The 19775-nt window shown below is 40.8% G+C and overlaps 1 protein-coding gene across 3 annotated transcripts in view; it reads left to right on the top strand.

Annotated features, from left to right (window-relative positions):
• Positions 1–19775, top strand: part of washc4 (WASH complex subunit 4) — a 165182-nt gene that overhangs the window by 74001 nt on the left and 71406 nt on the right. For all 3 annotated transcript variants that reach the window (XM_073065929.1, XM_073065928.1, XM_073065926.1), the window contains exons 7-16: positions 255–337; positions 938–980; positions 1123–1226; positions 3408–3528; positions 4301–4424; positions 5855–5982; positions 6076–6236; positions 8232–8358; positions 9093–9218; positions 12728–12835. In XM_073065929.1, coding sequence (XP_072922030.1) covers positions 255–337; positions 938–980; positions 1123–1226; positions 3408–3528; positions 4301–4424; positions 5855–5982; positions 6076–6236; positions 8232–8358; positions 9093–9218; positions 12728–12835 — 1125 coding nt within the window. The remainder of the gene's footprint in view (positions 1–254; positions 338–937; positions 981–1122; positions 1227–3407; positions 3529–4300; positions 4425–5854; positions 5983–6075; positions 6237–8231; positions 8359–9092; positions 9219–12727; positions 12836–19775) is intronic.

Genomic DNA, 19775 nt, shown 5'->3' with positions numbered 1-19775 from the left:
GGATTTAGCTAGAATTTCTTCTGTTGAAACAGAAGACTGCCATACTCAACATTTAAAAAGTGGTGATGAGGAAGGCTTTATTTTCCAGAACAGGTCAGTGATGTAGATATATGAAAATGGTAGGGTTGGGGGAGTGGAAATGTTTTTTTTCCTCTCTAGTATAGTAGGGATCTAGCTTGTTATAATGAGGGTAAATGAGTTAGTGAATAGAAGAGTTTGAAGAAATAACTAAAATAAATTGTTCCCACTTTTAGGAGTTGTCTTGTTTTACTGCAAGGTGTTACGAGGTGATAATGAATATTGTTCAACAGCTGGCTTCACTCTACACCAGCAGTAAGTAAGTACATTTCCATTGTATTGTAAACCATTAGAGGAACTGATGAGAGAAGAATTTGGAAACAGCCCTATTATTACTCTGTGCTGAGGAATATTGGTATGGGGGAAATTAAATAACACCCTCATGCTATAACAATTGGACTTAGCCTATAAATTATTATAATTCCCATCACTAATGGGCATTTCAATTTCCCAAATCAGCTGTTCTGAGATCCACAAGCAGAACTGTACCATACGAAATGAGAGGTGACTGAACAATTAACCAGGAGTGAGAGAAATAAAATATTCTTAAAATCAAGATGATCTAAAAGTATGCAATCACAAAAAAATGTAGATTATTCTTCAACAGAAAGGAGATCCTCCTTGTAGTTAATGTTTATCTTTTTTCTCAACTTCTACATTGAATTCTGCATCCTGAATGCTGTGTGATCCTCACACAAGTAGTGAGGTGTGGACCATTTAGCTCTGGGTCTTCGACCAGAGTTTAGGCCAAGTTTCTGTTTGTTGTGAATTCTTTTAATTCTTTATTCCCTCTTTTTATTGTAGAAATGAAGTCATATCCATTATAAATAAACTTGTATTACTTTTTTCTTTCCCTTAGGACTGCTCCAAAAATCATAGAAACAACAGGGGTTCACTTCCAGGCAAGCCATCGTTCTTTTTCAAACTATGTTTAAAAGACTTATTAACTTGGTCTATGTTATTTTAAAGTACTTCACTAAGGTCTGTGTCAAAGCATTGTTAGGAGATGAAATAATGCTACCGACTGTACAAATATTGTTACAGACTGTGTATGAACACCTAGGGGAATTGCTGACTGTTCTCCTCACTTTGGATGAAATAATCGAAAATCATGTCACTTTGAAGGACCACTGGATCACATACAAAAGGTTAGAATGTACTAAGTGCAAAAGGTTTCACTTGAAGATTACATATGTTTGCTAACTAATTTAGTGTTGCAGGCATGGTTCTCACCTGAAGTAGGTATTGAAGAAGTATGTACATTTCCTAGAAGGTGCAAGAACAACTCAGGCAGGTTATTGTCATGCATAACTACCATTTGGCTCATGGTGCTGAGCTGGTAAATGGGTAGAAGGATCAAAGAGGAACACAACTTTGCAACTGCTAAATTTAAAAACATGGAACAACATCACTGTGAAAATGTTCATTTCAGAGATTAATAATGAAGTAGGGAAAACATAATATTTAAGAATTTTAACTGGAGCTGATGAGAATTTGAATTGTGGAGATGTTTCCTTTTGTGGGGAAGCAGAGGACCAGAGAGCAGAGCCTCAGAATAGAAAGATGTCCTTCAGAACAGAGACGAGAGGAATTTTTTTTTAGATAGGTGGTGAGTCTGTGGAATCCATTGCCACAGATGGCTGTGGAGGCCAATCCACCGGGTACATATGAGATGAAAATTGATGCAGTGGATTCCGGTTAATTGGGCCACTGGTTAATCAGGATAGACGTATATTTGGACAACTCTTAAAGAACAAAAACTAAACCAAGAATATAGCTGGATTCCCTTCATTTAATGGGGGCCAACATACCAGTTAACTGAGGCAGGAGACTGTTGCCCAACAATTTCTTAAGTAGCATCAGTCATGTGCACTTGCATGGCCATTAGACACTACACTGTGCTTAGAGCAATCATTTTAAAAAATAGTAACAATTGCATGTATTTGTGTTCAAATGCAGTTATTTTTGTCACTGATAGTTGGCAGGAAATAAACAATAGGACAATTCAGAAACGAAAAAATCTGCAGATGCTGGAAATCCAAACAACACACACAAAATGCTGCCTGGCCTGCTGAGTTTCTCCAGCATTTTGTGTGTGTTGATAGGATAATTTGGGACTGTTTTGGTCACTGCTGTTTCTTGCATTCAGGTTTGGAAATGCCAGAAACAGCTGGGAGTGAAAGTTAAACGATTTTACTACTTCAACTTAGGAATTACGAAGGTATCACAACTGAATGTTACAATAAAAATGAAGATTTGAAAGATGCAATCATCTAAAGCGTTGTATGAAGGCAGGCCTTTATCTGCACTAGGTATCTGTGTTGATTTGGTTCATTTACAGTCAATCATGGCAGATTAATTCCTCCATCAATAACTATTAGACACTAATCCAGTTTTAAAGTATTATGGAAGTACGTCTTTGGGCTGAGGGAGGAAACACACACATTCCACAGGGAGGACGTACAGACTTCTTATTGACAAGCAGGATTTGAACTCTGGAGCACTCAGAGCTGTAATAGTTGCTAAACGCTACACTACCGTGACACCCTTGACCAAAATCCACTGTATTTAAAGTAAAGATTGATAGGTTCTTGATTAGTAAGGGTGTCAAAAGTGACAGGAAGAAGGGAGGGGAATGGAGTTGAGAGGGATAATAAATCAGTCATGGTGGAGCATATCAATGAGCTGAGCGGTCTAATTCGGCTCCTATGTCTTATGGTGTTATGATAACATTTTTGAATGGGGGGGTGGAGAGAGCAGAAACAGAAGTAAAAGAAGAGCCAAAAGTCTTTAAGAGGACAAAAGGGTGAAATATTCAAATGGAAAAGGCAATGGCAATGAGGTAGGAAATGAAGTAGCAGAATCATAATCTGAGTCAATCCAGGAGTCAAGAGACTGCTATATGTGGGCTCTCTGAAACAGGACCATGCACTTGCTACATATCATTACCAACAACTGTAAATAAAATGTTATAAACAAAGAAGAAAAAACTGGGAAAACAGTCATTGCAATTGGCTTCTTTATTTTGTGACCATTCATTTAATTATATATTTTGGATTTTTGGCTCCTCTGTTTTGGTAGTTGAATATTGGTTTTACTTCTGCAAGACGGTTGCAAGTGTAGCTCTGGTTCCTCAGTGCATTCCCAGAAAGGAGTGCACAGGCTATGTTGCTGGGTTCTTATTTGCATTTTTGAAATTTCTCTGAGGATCAGATGTAATCATTTTAAGAAAGTCATCCTCACTTATTGCCGGTATTTAAAGAAGGTTGCACTGTTAAATATGATGCACTATATTTAAAAGCTGTTACAAGTGTGTTTCTGATATTTAGGTTACTGAAATCAGTCCATCACAATCCATTGAAATTTGGAATGGTTGAGGAAAAACTGAAACCATTTGAAAAGTTACTGTTAAAACTGGAGCAGCAGTTGCTAAGTAGGAGGATTTTTCAGGTTAGTGTATTTCTATACCACAGCAAACCTTTAAACTGCAGGAAATCTATTTTATTGTGAACATGGTAATGTAAGAATTAGCAATAGAGCATTCTGCCACTGATGACAAGGTGATGTTTGACATACTGCTGTGTAGAGAATTGAAATATTTCACTATAAAATGTTTCCATGTAACCATATAACAATTACAGCATGGAAACAGGCCATCTCGGCCCTTCTAGTCCGTGCTGAACGCTTACTCTCACCTAGTCCCACTGACCCGCACTCAGCCCATAACCCTCCATTCCTTTCCTGTCCATATACCCATCCAATTTTGCTTTAAATGACAATACTGAACCTGCCTCTACCACTTCTACTGGAAGCTCATTCCACACAGCTACCACTCTCTTGAGTAAAGAAATTCACCCTCATGTTACCCTTGAACTTTTGCCCCCTAAGTCTCAACTCATGTCCTCTTGTTTGAATCTCCAATGTTCTATATGAATCCACTTTAATCTTTCATTGTTTCTATTTGTAACACGGAGTCAATCTTTTATCTCAAGTTTCTTGTCCTGCAGTGCCTTTGAACTTGCACTTTTAATAATCGATCTGCAGTGAAACAAATTATCTTCCAGATCTTTTTCTATGTATAGCAATAACAGTTTATATATTTTATGTAGTTCGTTCAAATGGTACATAAACTTGCAAAATAGCTTCACATAAGAGGAGTGTCTTGATCTCAAAATTTGGTACTTGTCTTAGAGTACAACATTCTGTTTCATTTATTGTACAGGCCTGTGTTGAACAACAGTTTGACAAAATAAACGAACCAACCTCTGTCTCAAAAAATAGCACATTTGCAGAAGAATTTGCCCACAATATTCGCACTATTTTCAGCAATGTGGAATCAAAGCTTGGTAAGATGGCTGTGCTTCATTGTACATGGTAGTCTCTTTGAATGTGTAACTGGTTACTGAATGCTGTGGTCTGAAGCCAAATTTGATTATTCTAATTTTATATTTTATTTAATCCTGATGATCATGTTCCAACCCTATATCCTCCAGCATTTGAGCACCGATCTTCACCCCTGTAATTTATCCCATGATTTATCTGCTATCCATCTGCAGCAAATATATTTTATAAATACTCATCTATCCATGCGTTACCTCTGGGTTTGACTATTCTAATTCAATGCTGCTTGACCTGCTATTTTTTTCATCAAACCTGAGGTCTCTAAAACAGCCTATATCCTACTTCTGATTCATATGACCATAGAATATAGAAACACAATTAGGCCATTTGGCCCATCAAGTCTGTTCTGTCATCTGATACTAGCTTATTTCCCCCTCAATCCTATTCTCTCCATATAAAAATACATATCAATGCTGTGCACACTGAATTAGATTTCTCCAACCATATTTAAAATTCTCACCATCCTTTTCAGATTGTTCCATGGATATACCCTGACTTGCTTGTAATCTCCTTCAACCCAACCGTGTGTGTAAAATTCTGGTCTATTACCAGTGCCCAGTTAAATTGTTATACCATTGCCAGTCATGCCTGGAGCTGTGTAAGGCTTGAGTTGACTTTCAAACCTCAGTCCCTTTAACCCACCTATTTAAAAGGTATCTTAAAACTTCCTCTTTCACACCCCTTTTATTGACCTTCTCTGATATCTCCTTTTGTGCCAGGTTTGGTTCTATCAGTGGTCTTATATAATATATTGAAATGCAATATTTTGCTACATTAACTACTTGTACAATTGGATGTTTCTTCATTGTTTCTAGTCCTGATATTTGGAGGAACAAAATCATAATCAGCAAAATGCACTCAGGATTCGGCAAGTCTGCATTGTCAGTGCTATGTGCAACTTATTAATCAGTTGTATTCAATTTATTACTGTACCTTTGGATATTGGCCTTAATTTTCAAACAGGTAGGCAATCCCAAATGTAAAATTTGGGATTCAGAACACATATTAAATAGTGACCTTGGGTGTACGTTTTCCCCACAACTAAAGGATCTATCACTGGCATTCCAGTTTCCTCCCAGTGCCAAAGATCTGTTGGTTGGGAGGTTAATTGGCCAAAGCAAAATAGCCCTGGTGTAATTGGGGGATGGGGGCAGTAGAATCAGGGAAGGAGTAGTAGTGAATGCAGGAGGAAAATTGGGATTAGTGTAAATACGTCTTGATGAGCATCATGGCCGTGCCGTGGGGAGAGAGCCTGTTTCTAGGCTGCATTATTCAGATTCTATGTATTTGTCATGTTTGATTCTGTGTTCTGTGCTGAATTAATCTGTGATTGAATCTTTCACTATTGTAAGTTTTCTTCTTGTATTTGCATCAGGAGAGCCTTCAGAGATTGATCAGCGAGAAAAATATACCAGCATTTGTGCACTGTTTGTGTTACACTTCCAGATTTTCCGGACATTAGATAAAAAATTGTACAAATCATTGCTAGATGTTTGCAAAAAGGTAAGCAGTAAGTACGTGCTATTATTAGAATGTTGTCAGGTATAATCAGATGTTGTTATTAGACTGTTGACCTTACTGCTTGGCTTATTCCAGGTACCCGCCATCACACTTGCAGCCAATATTATCTGGTATGCTGACCAGTTCTTGATGGATAAAATGGCATCAGCGGTAAAGGCGACTGAGAAAAAAAATCTGCAATCTATTAAAGTCCAGAGAGAAACCTTCCTACAGCAGAAGACCCAGACTCTGTCCAAGTAGGTCTAAGTCCATTGTAGTTGCTGCATATTGTGTGTATATATAAGCAAGGGTAAAATGGAGATTTCACAGCCGTTTCCAGTTGTGTTGCCTAAAAACATGCTTCTATGGGCAAGCCAGTTCCAATCCAAGCTTGAAATCCATCCTGGATCCATGCATCTTTATCTTCTGAATCAACCTGCCTTGAGACCCTTTGTCAAATGCCTTAAAGTCCAAGTAGATAATATCCACTGCTGTACACTTTTTTACACCTCAACAAAAGCTCGTTTGTAAGTCATTACCTGCCCTGCACAAAGCCATACTGGCTGTTCCTAAGAAGCATATGTACCACTTCATACAAGAATGATCTCACGAAGGAACTGATGGCATAATGGCCAAGTTTGCAGGTAGTACAAAGATGGGTGGAGGGACTTGTGGTGTTGCATAGGCAGGGAGTTTACAGGACTTGGACAGGCTGAGAGAGTGTGCAAAAATTGACAGATGGAATACTGTGTATGGAAGTGTGAGGTTATGTACTTTGATAGGAAGAAAAAAGTTGTGGACTTCTTTCCTTTATGGGGGTGGAATTTGGAAATTGGAGTTATTGTTCAGGATTCCTTCAAAGTTAACTTGCAGGTTGAGTCGATAGTAAGAAAGCCATTGCAGTGTTGGCATTGATTTTAAAAGGCTTATATATAAAAGCAATGATATACTGCTGCAATTTTGTAAAATGTTGAGCAGACCACATTTGAAATAATCATGAGGAATTTTGGGCCCCGTATTTAAGGAACAATATACAGCTCTGGGGAAGAGTCCAGAGCAGGCTCACAAGAATGATCACAGGAATGAAAAGCGTAATGTATGAGGGGTGTTTGATGTTTCTGCACCTTTACTTGATGAAATTCAGAAGGATGAAAGGATACTTCCTTGAAACCTACTGAATACAGAAAGGACTGGGTAGAGTAGACTAGTGGTCCCCAAACACCGGGCTGCAAAGCATGTGCTATCAGGCCGCGAGGAAACGATATGATTTGGTGGTATGAAATGATATGAGTCAGCTGCACCTTTCCTCATCCCGTCATACCTACTGTTGAACTTGAACGCACGCAAGGTCCACAAGAATATTGTTAATATTAAACAGGTCCGCGGTGCAAAGAAGCTTGGTGACCACTGGAGTAGACATTGAGTGGATCTTCCCATTAGTAGGAAAATTTAGGATCCGAGGGCATCCCTTTAAAACTGAGATGAGGAGAAATTTGTTCAGCAAGAGGATGGTGAATCTGTGGAAAATATTGCCACAGGGTGGTGAAGACCAAGTCAATGGTGTATTTAAGAAAGAGATTGATAGGTTCTTGATCGGTAAGGGAGTTGACATTTGACAACAATGCAGGAGAAGTAGGTAGAAAAAAGTCGACCATGATTAAACAGCAGAGCATATTCGATGAGCCAAATGACTTGATTCTGTTCCTCTGTCTTATGGAGTATCAGTACTCTCAGTTAAATTAGAATATCCAACAAGAGAGGCATATTTGGTTGAGGAGAAAATGATTGAACTTCCTAAAACATTTGAAAGAAATAAATCCAAGTTTTAAATTTGGATAAAGTGAAGATTGGAGATAAAACAGCAATTAAGCACATTGGGCTGGACATGCCTATTAGCAAGAAAGTGGAGAAAAGTTCACAAGGGTTCAAGAGGGTACAAAACCAGTGCAGTCCTTCACTATCTTTAGAGTTAAGCAACTTTGTTCAAGAAAGGCTCTTGTCAAAACTGATTCATTGTAGTTAGCTTCAGATGTTAATGAATGTGAGTCAATCAGCTATGATCTAACTGCACAAAGGAAAAGGTTTTGTGGGCCTAAGTGTCCTTGAGATGCTGCGCACAGCCAAACAGCTTGTACACACTGGATAACTGAAGGGAATAGTTTATGTGTATAGAGGACAGTAGAATTATAGGCACTACTTTTGCTGGTTTAATCTTTTCTAATTTTTAATCAAATAAAATTATTATTTTGTAGAGATGTGCAGTCATATTACTTGTTTATAAGTTCATGGATGATGAAAATGGAATCCATCCTGTCCAAAGTGCAGAACCTGGAGAACTTTGCTGAAGATCTGTCCAGCAGATGTAACATTTTTATACAGGTGATACTTTAAAACCTGCTAATGTCTTGACTGCTCAAAGTCGAGATCATGGATGTGGTTGGTGTAGAAAAAATAAGATTTTTATCAAGAGTTTGGATTTCTTAAATCATGTAATATTCCAATTTTTGACAGCGAAAATGAAGAGTGCCTGTTGATAGTATACAAATTGTCCAGCAATCTGTGGCAAGGAAGCAGTACCCTGTAACTACAATGGCCTCATGCTGCTGGATCATTTAATTTCATTCTTTAATTTCCTTGTCTGTGCAGTTGGTGTAACTGCATTAAACTATTAATATTGAGCTTGAAGAATAATATTTGTTGTAAATACCCCTTTAGTTAATCAGACTTGCCAAAATTAAAGAGCTTGTAAAATTTTGGGATCATTTGCCTTCAGCCAGTTTGTTATTAGTTGTTAAAAATTGCCGTTTTTGTTTTATTTACTGTTGTCTTTTCTGCCTCTCCTTTAACCTTATCCTTTTATGTAGCTGAATTAACTCGCACTCAATTCTTCATTCTATAATTCTTAAGTTGTTAAAGAAGGTCCCATTTCTGTCCTCAGCTCTCTTGATATTCAGTCGTCTTGAGCAAAATTTTTTGATAAGATGCAGGAATAGTCTGAGATTGTGGGCTACTATATTAATATGTTTGCCTTGATGTAGTTTGCAGCTGATTGTAAATAAATAGACTATTATCTTGTGGATAACTAAATGTAATTGAACTCCTTTTGTCTTTAGGGTATTCTGTATGCAAACAGTCTCAGTAACATTGTCCGAACAACAATGAACCTGCACATGTCAATGCAGAAACCCTTGACCAAAACGTCAGTGAAAGCACTGTGCAGACTTGTGGAACTTCTAAAGGTCAGGCTTTAAAAATTCATCCTCCTTGGGTTCTTCACCTGTTGGTGAGAATTGTCCATAAATTGGGATAGATTGGATAGACTGGGTTTGTTCTCACTGGGTCAGCGGAGATAGAAGTATAACTTTGTAGAGGTTTATAAAATTATGAAGAGCATATATAGAATAGATACTCTGGGGAACTCCCATTCACTACCACCAACCTCATAGTTCCCACACCCTGCACCTCCCTACAACCTACAAAGATCCACAAACCTGTATGTCCAGGTAGACCTATTGTTTCAGCTTGTTCCTGCCCCACGGAACTCATATCGGCATACCTCGACTCTGTTTTATCCCCCCGGTTCAGTCTTCCCACCTACATCCATGAGATGTCACATGGTCTGGATCTTTGCAATGATTTCAGGTTCCCTGGCCCCTATCTTATTTTCACTATAGATGTCCAGTCCCTGTACATCTCCATCCCCCACCAGGAAGGCCTCAAAACTTTTTTTCCTGGACACCAGACCTAACCAGTTCCCCTCCATCACCACTCTCCTCCATCTAGCGGAACGTCCTCGCTCTAAATTATTTCTCCTTTGGCTCCTCCCACTTCCTTCAAACAAAAGGTGTTGCCATGGGCACTCTCATGGGTACCAGATATGCCTGCCTGTTTGTCCGCTATGTGGAACAGTCTGTGTTCCAAGCCTACACTAGTGACTGTCCTGCACTTTTCCTACACTACATCAATGGCTGCATTGGTGCTGCTTCCTGCACCCGTGCTGAACTTGATTTCATCCACTTTGCCTCCAACTTCCACCCTGCCCTCAAATTCACCTGATCCATTTCCGACACCTCCCTTCCCTTTCTCAGTCTCACTATCTCTAATCTCTGGAGACAGCTTATCCACCAATGTTTGTTATAAACCCACGGACTCTCACAGCTATCTGGACTATACCTTGTCCTTCCCTGTTACTTGTAAAAAAAAAAGTGCGCCATCCCCTTCTCTTAATTGCTCCGTCTCCTCTGCATCTGCTCTCAGGATTAGGCTTTTCATTCTAGAACGAAGGAGATGTCCTCCTTTTTCGAAGAAAGGGGCTTCCCTTCCTCTACCACTGCCCTCAACCACATCTCTTCCATTTCACGCACATCTGCTCTTACCCCATCCTACTGCCCTACCAGGGATAGGATTCCTCTTGTCCTCACCTACCACCCCACCAACCCCCGCATCCTGCACATGATTCTCCAAAACTTCTGCCACCTCCAACAGGATCCCACCACCAAGCACATCTTTCCCTACCCCCACCCCCACTTTCTGCTTTCCACAGGGATCGCTTGCTACAAGACTCCCTTGTCCTTAGTCCCTCCCCACTGATCTCCCTCCTGGCATTTATCCTTGCAAGCGGAACAAGTGTAACACCTGCCCCTACACCACCTCCCTCAGGGCCCTAAACAGTCCTTCCAGGTGAGGCGACACTTCACCTGTGAGTCTGTTGGGGTCATTTATTGTGTTTGGTGCTCTCGGTATGGCCTCCTGTTTATCGGTGAGATCCAGTGTAGATTGGGAGACCGCTTCGCCGAGCATCTACTGTCAGTCCACCAGAAAAAGTGGGATGTCCCAGTGGCCACCCATTTTAATTCCACTTCCCATTCCCATCTGGATATGTCCATCCATGGCTTCCTCTACTGTCGTAATGAGGTCACACTTAGGTTGGAGGAGCAACACCTTGTATTCCATTTAGGTAGCCTCTAGCCTGATGGCATGAACAGCAGCTTCTCAAACTTCTAGTAATGTCCCTCACCTCCCCTCCTTCACCATTCCCCATCCCCTTCTCCCCCCCCACCTTATCTCCTTGCCTCCCTCTGATGCTCCTCCCCACTTTTTCTTTCTTCCATGGCCTTCTGTCTCTTTCACCAATCAGCTTCCCAGCTCTTTACTTCATCCCTTTCCCTCCAGTTTTCACCTATCGCCTGGCGTTTCTCTCTCCCCTCCCCCTCACCTTTTAAATCTACTGGAGCTTTTTTTCTCCAGTCTGCTAAAGGGTTTCGGCCCGAAACGTCGACTGTACTTTTTTCTGTAGATGCTGCCTGGCCTGCTGAGTTCCTCCAGCATTTTGTGTGTGTTGCTCTGTTTTCCAGCACCTGCCGATTTTCTCCTGTTTGTCAATGGAATAGATAGTTGGTCTTTTTTCCCCAGAGCTGAGGGATCTAGAACTAAAATCTCGCACTTGCACTTTATTTATATTCTGGCACAGCACTTCCTCTGTAACTGCAGCACTATATTCTGCATTCTGCTTTCATTTTTACTACCTCCAAGTACTTGCATGCAGTAAGATCTGTTGTGATCACACGCAAAGGGTTTTCACTGTCTCAGTGCACGTGACAATAATAAACTAATATCAATTCCGAGGTGAGAGAGGAGAAATTTAAACATACAAGAGATATTTTTTATATAGAGGGTGGTGGATGTCTGAAACGAGCTGCTGCCTGCTATATTTCACGGCATATAAGATTAATAAAAATTCTGATTCTGAGGAGGTGGTAGATACAGGTACAATAATGTTTGAAAGGTATTTGAAAAGGAATGGTGTGCAGGGATACAGGTCTGACGCAGACCAATGAGATCAGTGTAGGTGGGATGTCAGGGCCGGTTTCTGTGTTATATGATTCTGAGCTTGTATGCCACTACTGTGCCTTCTGCTGGGATGGTATGTACCCAGAGATTGTGATAGAGGGGTTTGGCTGTGGAATACTATTCCAATAAAGAAACAATAAGACTGTAAGACACAGCAGAATTAGGCTAATTGGCCCATCTGCCATTTCATCATGACTGATCCATTTTTCCTCTCAGCCCCAGTCACTTCTCCCCATATCCCTTCATGCCCTGACCAATCAAGAATCTATCAACCTCTGTCTTGAATATATGCAATGACTTGGCCTCCACAGCAGCCTGTGGCAATAAATTCTGCAGATTCACTACTCTCTGGCTTAAGAAATTCCTCCTCATCTCCTTTCTAAGAGGACACCCATCTATTCTGAGGCTGTATCCTCTAATCATAGACTTTCCCACTATAGTAAACATCCTCTCCACATCCACTCTATCAAGATATTTGCTCTAGATATTGATGAGGTTGACTGAGAATGACTGTGCTGGATCTGAATTCAGTGCCTAGATCTATGCTAGGTGATCTGTCCTTGTTTAGCATAGCAGATTTTGCACAACAGTATAGTTTGAGCTTTCAGAGCCCAGTTCAGAGTCAACCAAGCTGCTTTGTCAGATTAGAGTTCCTTTCTTGAAGGAGATTGGTGAACCAAGTGGGTATTTGCAATAATCTGATGGACTTGTTACCATTACTGTAACAAACTCTGGTTTATTTAGCTGAATTTAAACTCTACAAACTACAGTGATCTCTGGATTGTTAGTCTCAGTTACTTAAACACTGCTCCATAATTCCTGTATTTTTAACACTTTTTAGCTACTCATTTGATTTGTGCTTGTTGCAATAAATAAATCTGAACATATTTTTCCCTAGGCAATTGAGCATACTGTGCACAGGAGGACCATGGTTATAGCTGATTCTGTCTGTCACATTGCTCAGTATCTTCAGCATCAGGCCTTCAATTCTATAGCTGTTGCAAAGGTTTGTATGTGTAGTTATTCTCTGTGTGTTTTCATTTAAACAGAAAATACTGTGTAAGCCCTGCTGTATTCGCAGTTCCCAGTGACGTGTCCTGAATTTTGTATTATGATGTACTTTATATTGGTGAGTTGGTCGCTTCTGACCTGAGGTAGTCAAAGCAAAGGTCATCACTTGCTTTCCACTTCATGAAGGGAAATGATGGAGCAACTTCAAAGAAATTTCGTACAAAAAATTAAAACAATATAAACTTGCACAAGAGATTTTGCAGATTCTGGAAATCCAGAGTAACATACAAAATGCTAGAGAAGCTCAGTGGGTCAGGCAGCATCTATGGAAAGGAGTAAAGAGTCGATGTTTCCCCATAGAGTAAAAAAGAGAGAGACTCTGCCAGCTGCCCATTTTATAATAGTGGTTTTAAAAAGCTCTCCTTAATTCCTCCCCCCGTTACAAAAAAAAACATACGGCCCTAAAATAAAAAAGCCCTGCAAAGGAAAAAATATTTTGCTAAATATAAAAAGCCAAACACTACAGAGCAACACACCACCAAATCAAGTCATGTTAACTGGTTCTTCTGCCCACTTACAGGCCTTGCTTCTAACTGATATATATGCAATTTAAATATCAATTTACTTTGATGCCTCCCATTGCTTTACAGAGTATTATTGTGCTGGAACAGTGGACACTGGTGAGGCTGAATAATCATTTAAACATGGAACAGATTCCCAGCAGAAATGGCTTATACAAGAGGGCAGAATTTACTTTATTGTCACCAAACAATTGATACTGGAACGTACAATCATCACAGTGATATTTGATTCTGCGCTTCACGCTCCCTGAAGTACAAATCGAATTAAATATAATAAAAATGTAAATTATAAATTATAATTAGAAAATAGAAAAGGGAAAATAAAGTAGTGCAAGTCAGGTCTGGATATTTGGAAGGTACGGCCCAGATCCGGGTCAGGATCCGTTCAGCAGTCTTATCACAGTTGGAAAGAAGCTGATCCCAAATCTGGCCGTATGAATCTTCATGCTCCTGAAACTTCTCCCGGAGGGAAGAGGGACAAAAAGTGTGTTGGCTGGGTGGGTCGTGTCCTTGATTATCCTGGCAGCACTGCTCCGGCAGCGTGTGGCGTAAAGTGAGTCCAAGGATGGAAGATTGGTTTGTGTGATGTGCTGGGCTATGTTCACGATCTTCTGCAGCTTCTTCTGGTCTTGGACAGGACAACTTCCATACCAGGTTGTGATGCATCCTAGAAGAATGCTTTTTTACAGTGCACCTATAAAAATTAGTTAGGGTTTTAGGGGACAGGCCAAATTTCTTCAGCTTTCTCAGGAAGTAAAGGTGCTGGTAGGCCTTTTTGGCAGTGGACTCTGCTTGGTTAGACCAAGTCAGGTCATTTGTGATATTCACCCCGAGGAACTTAAAGCTTTTGACCTGTTCCACCTGCGCACCACCGATGTAGATGGGGTCGTGCGGTCTGCTACTCCTTCTGAAGTCAACAACCAATTCCTTCGACTTGCTGATGTTGAGGGATAGGTTATTGTCTTCGCACTATGCCACCAGGTTCTTAATTTCCTCTCTGTACTCACTCATCATTACCCAAGATATGGCCTACAATTGTGGTGTCATCAGCAAACTTGTATATTGAGTTCGATGGAAACTTGGCTACACAATGATGGGTGTACAGTGAGTACAGCAGGGGGCTGAGTACACAGCCTTGTGGGGCACTGGTGCTCAGAGTGATTGTAGAGGAGAGCTTGTCCCCTATTCTTACAGCCTGGGTCTTGTCTGTGAGGAAGTTGAAGTTCCAGCTGTAGATCTGAGTGCTAAGACCCAGGTTCCGGAGCTTAGGAATCAGTTTATTTGGAATGCTGGTATTAAAGGCAGAGATGTAGTCAATGAAAAGGAGCCTTACATATGTGTCTTTATTCTCCAGGTGTTCTAAGGAGGAATGTAGATGGCATCTGCCATTGACCTGTTGCTCCGGTAGGTGAATTGCAAAGCATCGAGGTTATGGTTGATGTGTGCCATAACCAATCGCTCGAAGCACTTCATAGCAATTGATGTCAGAGCCACAGGTCGGTAGTAATTTAGGAATGCCACTTTGCTTTTCTTCGGCACCGGGATTACCATTGCCTTCTTAAAACACGAGGGGATCTTAGACTGAAGCAGGGAGCAGTTGAAGATGTCAGCAAACACTCCAGCTAGCTCGCTTGCACAGGCCCGGAGAACCCGTCCCGGGTCGCCATCTGGGCCCGTCGCCTTCTTTGGATTTATCTTCAGGAAGGCTCTTCTAACGTCTTCCTCTGTGATGATGAATTTTGATGCCACCAGGTCCGGTTCATCCAGAGGGGGTGGGATGCTCCTCTTCTGTTCGAATCTTGCGTAGAATACATTAAGTTTGTCAGGAAGAGAAGCGCTACAGTTATTGATATTCCCAGCCTTTTCTTTGTGCCCAGTGATCTCATTTAGACCTTGCTACAGTCTACTGGCATCCCTCTGGTTAGCCTGGGCTTCCAACTTGGCTCGATATTGCCTCTTGGTGCCCATAATGGCTTTCTGGAGTTCACGCCTGGATTCCATGTAGTGACTGGTATCCCCGGACCTAAAAGCCACAGCTCTAGCCTTCAAAAGGGACTGGACCTCATAATTTATCCAAGGTTTCCGGTTAGGGAATACCCGGATCGTCTTGCGAGACACACAGTCCTCTGTGCATTTCCAGATAAGGTCCATGACAACTGAGGCATACTCATCAAGGTTAGCTGCTGAGTCCTTGAATACTAACCAGTCCACCGATTCAAAGCACTCATGGAGGACCTAATCTGTTTCTTCTGTCCAACGCGACACCAATTTTGACACCGTAACCTCCCGCTTCAGTTTCTGTTTGTAAGCCGGGAGGAGGAGTATGGCCTGATGGTCCGATTTTTTTCCGAAGTGAGGTCGTTGGACGGAACGGTAGGCATGGTCAAGTATATTCGGGCCTCTAGTGGAGCAGGAGACATGTTGGTATAACTTTGGCAGCACTTTTCTGAGGTTGGCCCGGTTAAATTCCCCGGCCGTAATGAGCAAAGCCTCCGGATACCTGGTCTCAAGTTCAGTGATGTTGGCATACAGTGTATTCATAGCACACTCCACGTCCTCCTGGGGGGCAATGTAGACCTCTGTCAGTATAACCGAGGTGAATTTCCGTGGCAGATAAAAGGGACGACACTTCACCGACAGATGTTCCAGGTCCTGACTGCAGGAGCTTGTCAGTGCCACTGTGTCCGAACACCACACAGTGTTGATCAGTAGGCAGGCTCCACCTCCCTTTGTCTTGCCTGAAGGCGCCGTGCAGTCCATCTGATGGATCGAAAATCCCTCTGGTCGGATGGCACAGTCGGGGGTGGCCGGGGAGAGCCAGGTCTCTGTGAAACAGAATACACAGCAGTTCTGCATTTCCCTGCAGTAGGTGAGTCTCTCTTTAAGATCATCCACCTTATTCTCTATGGCTTGCACATTAGCTAGTAGGATGGTGGGCAGAGTGATCCTAAAGCCCCTCCACTTCAATCTGACCAGCAGCCCAGTTCTTTTCCCATGCTTCCTCAGTAAATTGTGCATCTTTCCAGGTTTCCATCGATGCAGTGTGTTGTTGGCAGCTCTTTGAGGTTGGTGGATGCATCCTGCGGAGATCGATCGGCGGGTCGCGTCGTCGGGTGCTTCAGGTCGGGCCGAGTGACGGCGGAGGCTCCACTGCCACTTCCAACTGTCAGGATCCCGGGCTGTCGATCCTGAAGCCGACACTTAATCCCGGAGGATCGGGCTGCCAGCTGAAACAAGTCTGTGAACTGTGTCACAGTTGCGGAGGCCTCCGCTGCAGCCGAGCCCCGGGCTCAATTTCCAAGGTCGGCGGTGGAGGCCTCACTTCCGGCAGCTGTGGATGGCTACCAATGGGGCTCTACGGTGGTCATTCTGGGGAAGCGTCTGGGGTACCTTGAGGTCTCCGACATCACTTCTATGTGGTCGTCTGCTTCAGAGAGGTGCTGGTTGGAATGGGCCCTGTCTCCGGGTGCTCCGACACGATAGCAGGCTGCGGGTCTCTGGGAACCTGGTGGACCTCGGACCAGGCCTCGATGATCGGGTCCAGGTGTGGTCTGGAGTTGAAGCAATTCTAGCGTGTTGATGATCTCCAGCTAGGTCAGTAGCTTCGCCAAGGTGTTATTGATCTTGCTAGATGTAGCAAATTGGAGGTTTAGAAGGGTTTCTCGGGTATAGTATAGTGTAGAGGGCAGTTTGCTCGGGAGAGCACATGCAGAGTCGCCAGATCCTGGTGCCATCTTAATAATCTTAACAATTTTACAGTGATCAAAGGAAAATATAGGGATCTCAGAGATTTTTTTCATAGACCAGTGGATGCTCTTTTTTTACTCTATGGGGATGCATTTCGGCTTTTTTTTGCTGAATTTTAAGCTTTTTGGGGTGGTGGAAGGATTGGGGTTAGTTTTGATTTATAGGATTAACTAAGATTAATTTTAGTTTCCTTTTTTGTATTTTTTCCCCCATTACAGAGTTCTGGAGCATGCATGTTTTGTATATGGTTATATTTATCACCACCAGTTTTGATTAGCCCGCGCTGGTATGCGTGTATTTATGTGTTAAATAAAATTTTAAAAATTTATGGTTATTAAACAGATAAATGTTATAAATGGAACCTACGTGGTTGGAATATCAAAATGGGTGATCAAAATAGTTTTTAAATGTGGAAGGGCCTTCAATTTCAAGCTACTTGTCAAAATAAAACAAAGGGAATATCTATTTTTATTAAATCTAATATTTTATTCATCCAAGAAGACTGTGTCAGATATTAATGGTAGATTTTTTAATTATTAAAGGAACAATTTGTAAAAGAAAAATAGTTCTGGTTAACCTATAGGGACCTAATGTAGATGATCCTTTCTTTAAAAATCCAGCTTTATTGCCGGATTTAAATGAATATATGTTGTTAATGGTGGTGATTTCAACTGTTGTTTAAATCCTTTGACTAGAGTTCAACCAGTCAGCGGCTTCTGAGTTGTTCTGCATCACTTATTAACTTTTTTAAATTGATTTTGGCCTGGTTGAAATTTGGAGACATTTACATCCTAATGATAGAGATTTTTTTTCCCCACATGTTCACAAAAAATATTCGCGAATCGATTACTTTATAGCTGATCCCCGATTTTTGTCCGAAGTCCAGAAATGTGAATATGATGCTATAGCTCTCTCGGATCATGCGCCTTTAAGCTTAGCTTTTGAATTAAATGATGTCGTTATTGCAAATTTGCCTTGGCGTTTTCCAGAAAATTTATTACAAAGTCCGGACTTTGTCAAATTTATTGAGACTCAGATAAAAGATTTTTTTCTTTTTAATAATACAGGAGATGTGTCGAAATTGATTATATGGGATACATTTAAAGCATATTTGTGTGGTCAGATAATCTCCTATTCAGCTAAGCTTAAGAAACAGACAAAAACAGAGTTACCGTAGATTCCGGACTACAGAGCGCACCTGATTAAAAACCGCTGGCTCTAATTTTAGAAAGAAAATCAATTTTTTACTTGTACAGGCCGCACCGGATTTTAGGCCGCACCGGATTTTCGGCCGCAGGTGTCCCACGTTGTAATATGAGATATTTACACAGAAAGATATTACACGTGAGGATTTTTTAACTTTTAATTAAATCCATATGGTAACATAAACAAATACATATTGCAAATGCTTTTTTTCGAACCGTGCCTGTAACGCGGCTACTTTTAAATATACGTTGCGTATACTTTTTTACTGAACAACATTCCAATATCTCCTAACGACTGGTAAAAAATATATATACTGCAGCCTACCAGGAAAAGTTATTGATCGCCTTTAACTTAAAAGCAGCGTTTTGGCTCCGCCGCTCCCCCCCGCCGTCCCGTTTATCGCAAACCGGCATTTCCCACAAGACGCGGCGAAACCGGGTGTGACGTCATAGCATCCCGCGATGTAGTACAGAAAACAAATATAGTTAAAACTCTTCTAACTTTAACTAGAAAATGAATTACTAAGCGAAAATATTATAAACTAAATAACTGCCATAAAGGCAGCACAATGCTTTTCTTCGAGTGTTTTCCATGTTGATGAGGGTGAGTACAAATGACTGATTTACAATAATTTAATTGTGAAAGTGCGCTTGATTTATCGTACAATTTCATTGGACCTCTGTGAACTACTCATCAATTTTATTGGTCTACTGTTACGAGGCAAAATGTTTTTGGCGGCATGAAAAAAAATAATGCATTAGCCGCACCGTATTAAAGGCCGCAGAGTTCAAAGCTGTTCAAAATGTGGGAAAAAAGTAGCGGCTTAAAATCCGGAATCTACGGTAGATAAGATTTCCAAACAAATTAAAGACTTGGATAATATTTATGCAATCTCTTCTAACATTGATTTATTCAAACAAAGAGTTGAACTCCAATCATAATATAATTTATTATTATCTTATCCTATTAAAAGAAATTTGCTTAAATTGAAAAGTCAATTTTATGTGTTTGGAGATAAAAATAATAAGCTGTTAGCATCTCAATTAAAAGCAGCTAGAGCTAAAAGACAAATTTTAAAAATTCGTAAGGGAGATAGTAGTTTAGCATTTAATTATGAAGATATTAATGATTTTTCAAGACTTTTATTTTGAACTTTATAAATCTCAGTTTCCAGTTGATTCTTCTAAAATAAATGCCTTTTTACAAAAGATCAATTTTCCTCAAATTTCTGTTGAAGATTAACAAACTCTTGATGCTCCTATTATTGAAAGCAAAATTCAGAAAGCTATTTTTTCAATGCAATCTGGTAAAGCTCCTGGACTGGATTGTTATTCTGTAGGATTTTATAAAAAATTTGAAAAATCGCTCTCTTCATATATGTTAGAAATGGTTAAAGATTCA

This window comes from Hemitrygon akajei, chromosome 14, assembly GCF_048418815.1.
Source record: "Hemitrygon akajei chromosome 14, sHemAka1.3, whole genome shotgun sequence".
Classification (NCBI taxonomy): Eukaryota; Metazoa; Chordata; class Chondrichthyes; order Myliobatiformes; family Dasyatidae; genus Hemitrygon; species Hemitrygon akajei.
Note: the sequence above shows the minus strand (reverse complement) of the source record. Positions and strands in the feature narration are given on the sequence as shown.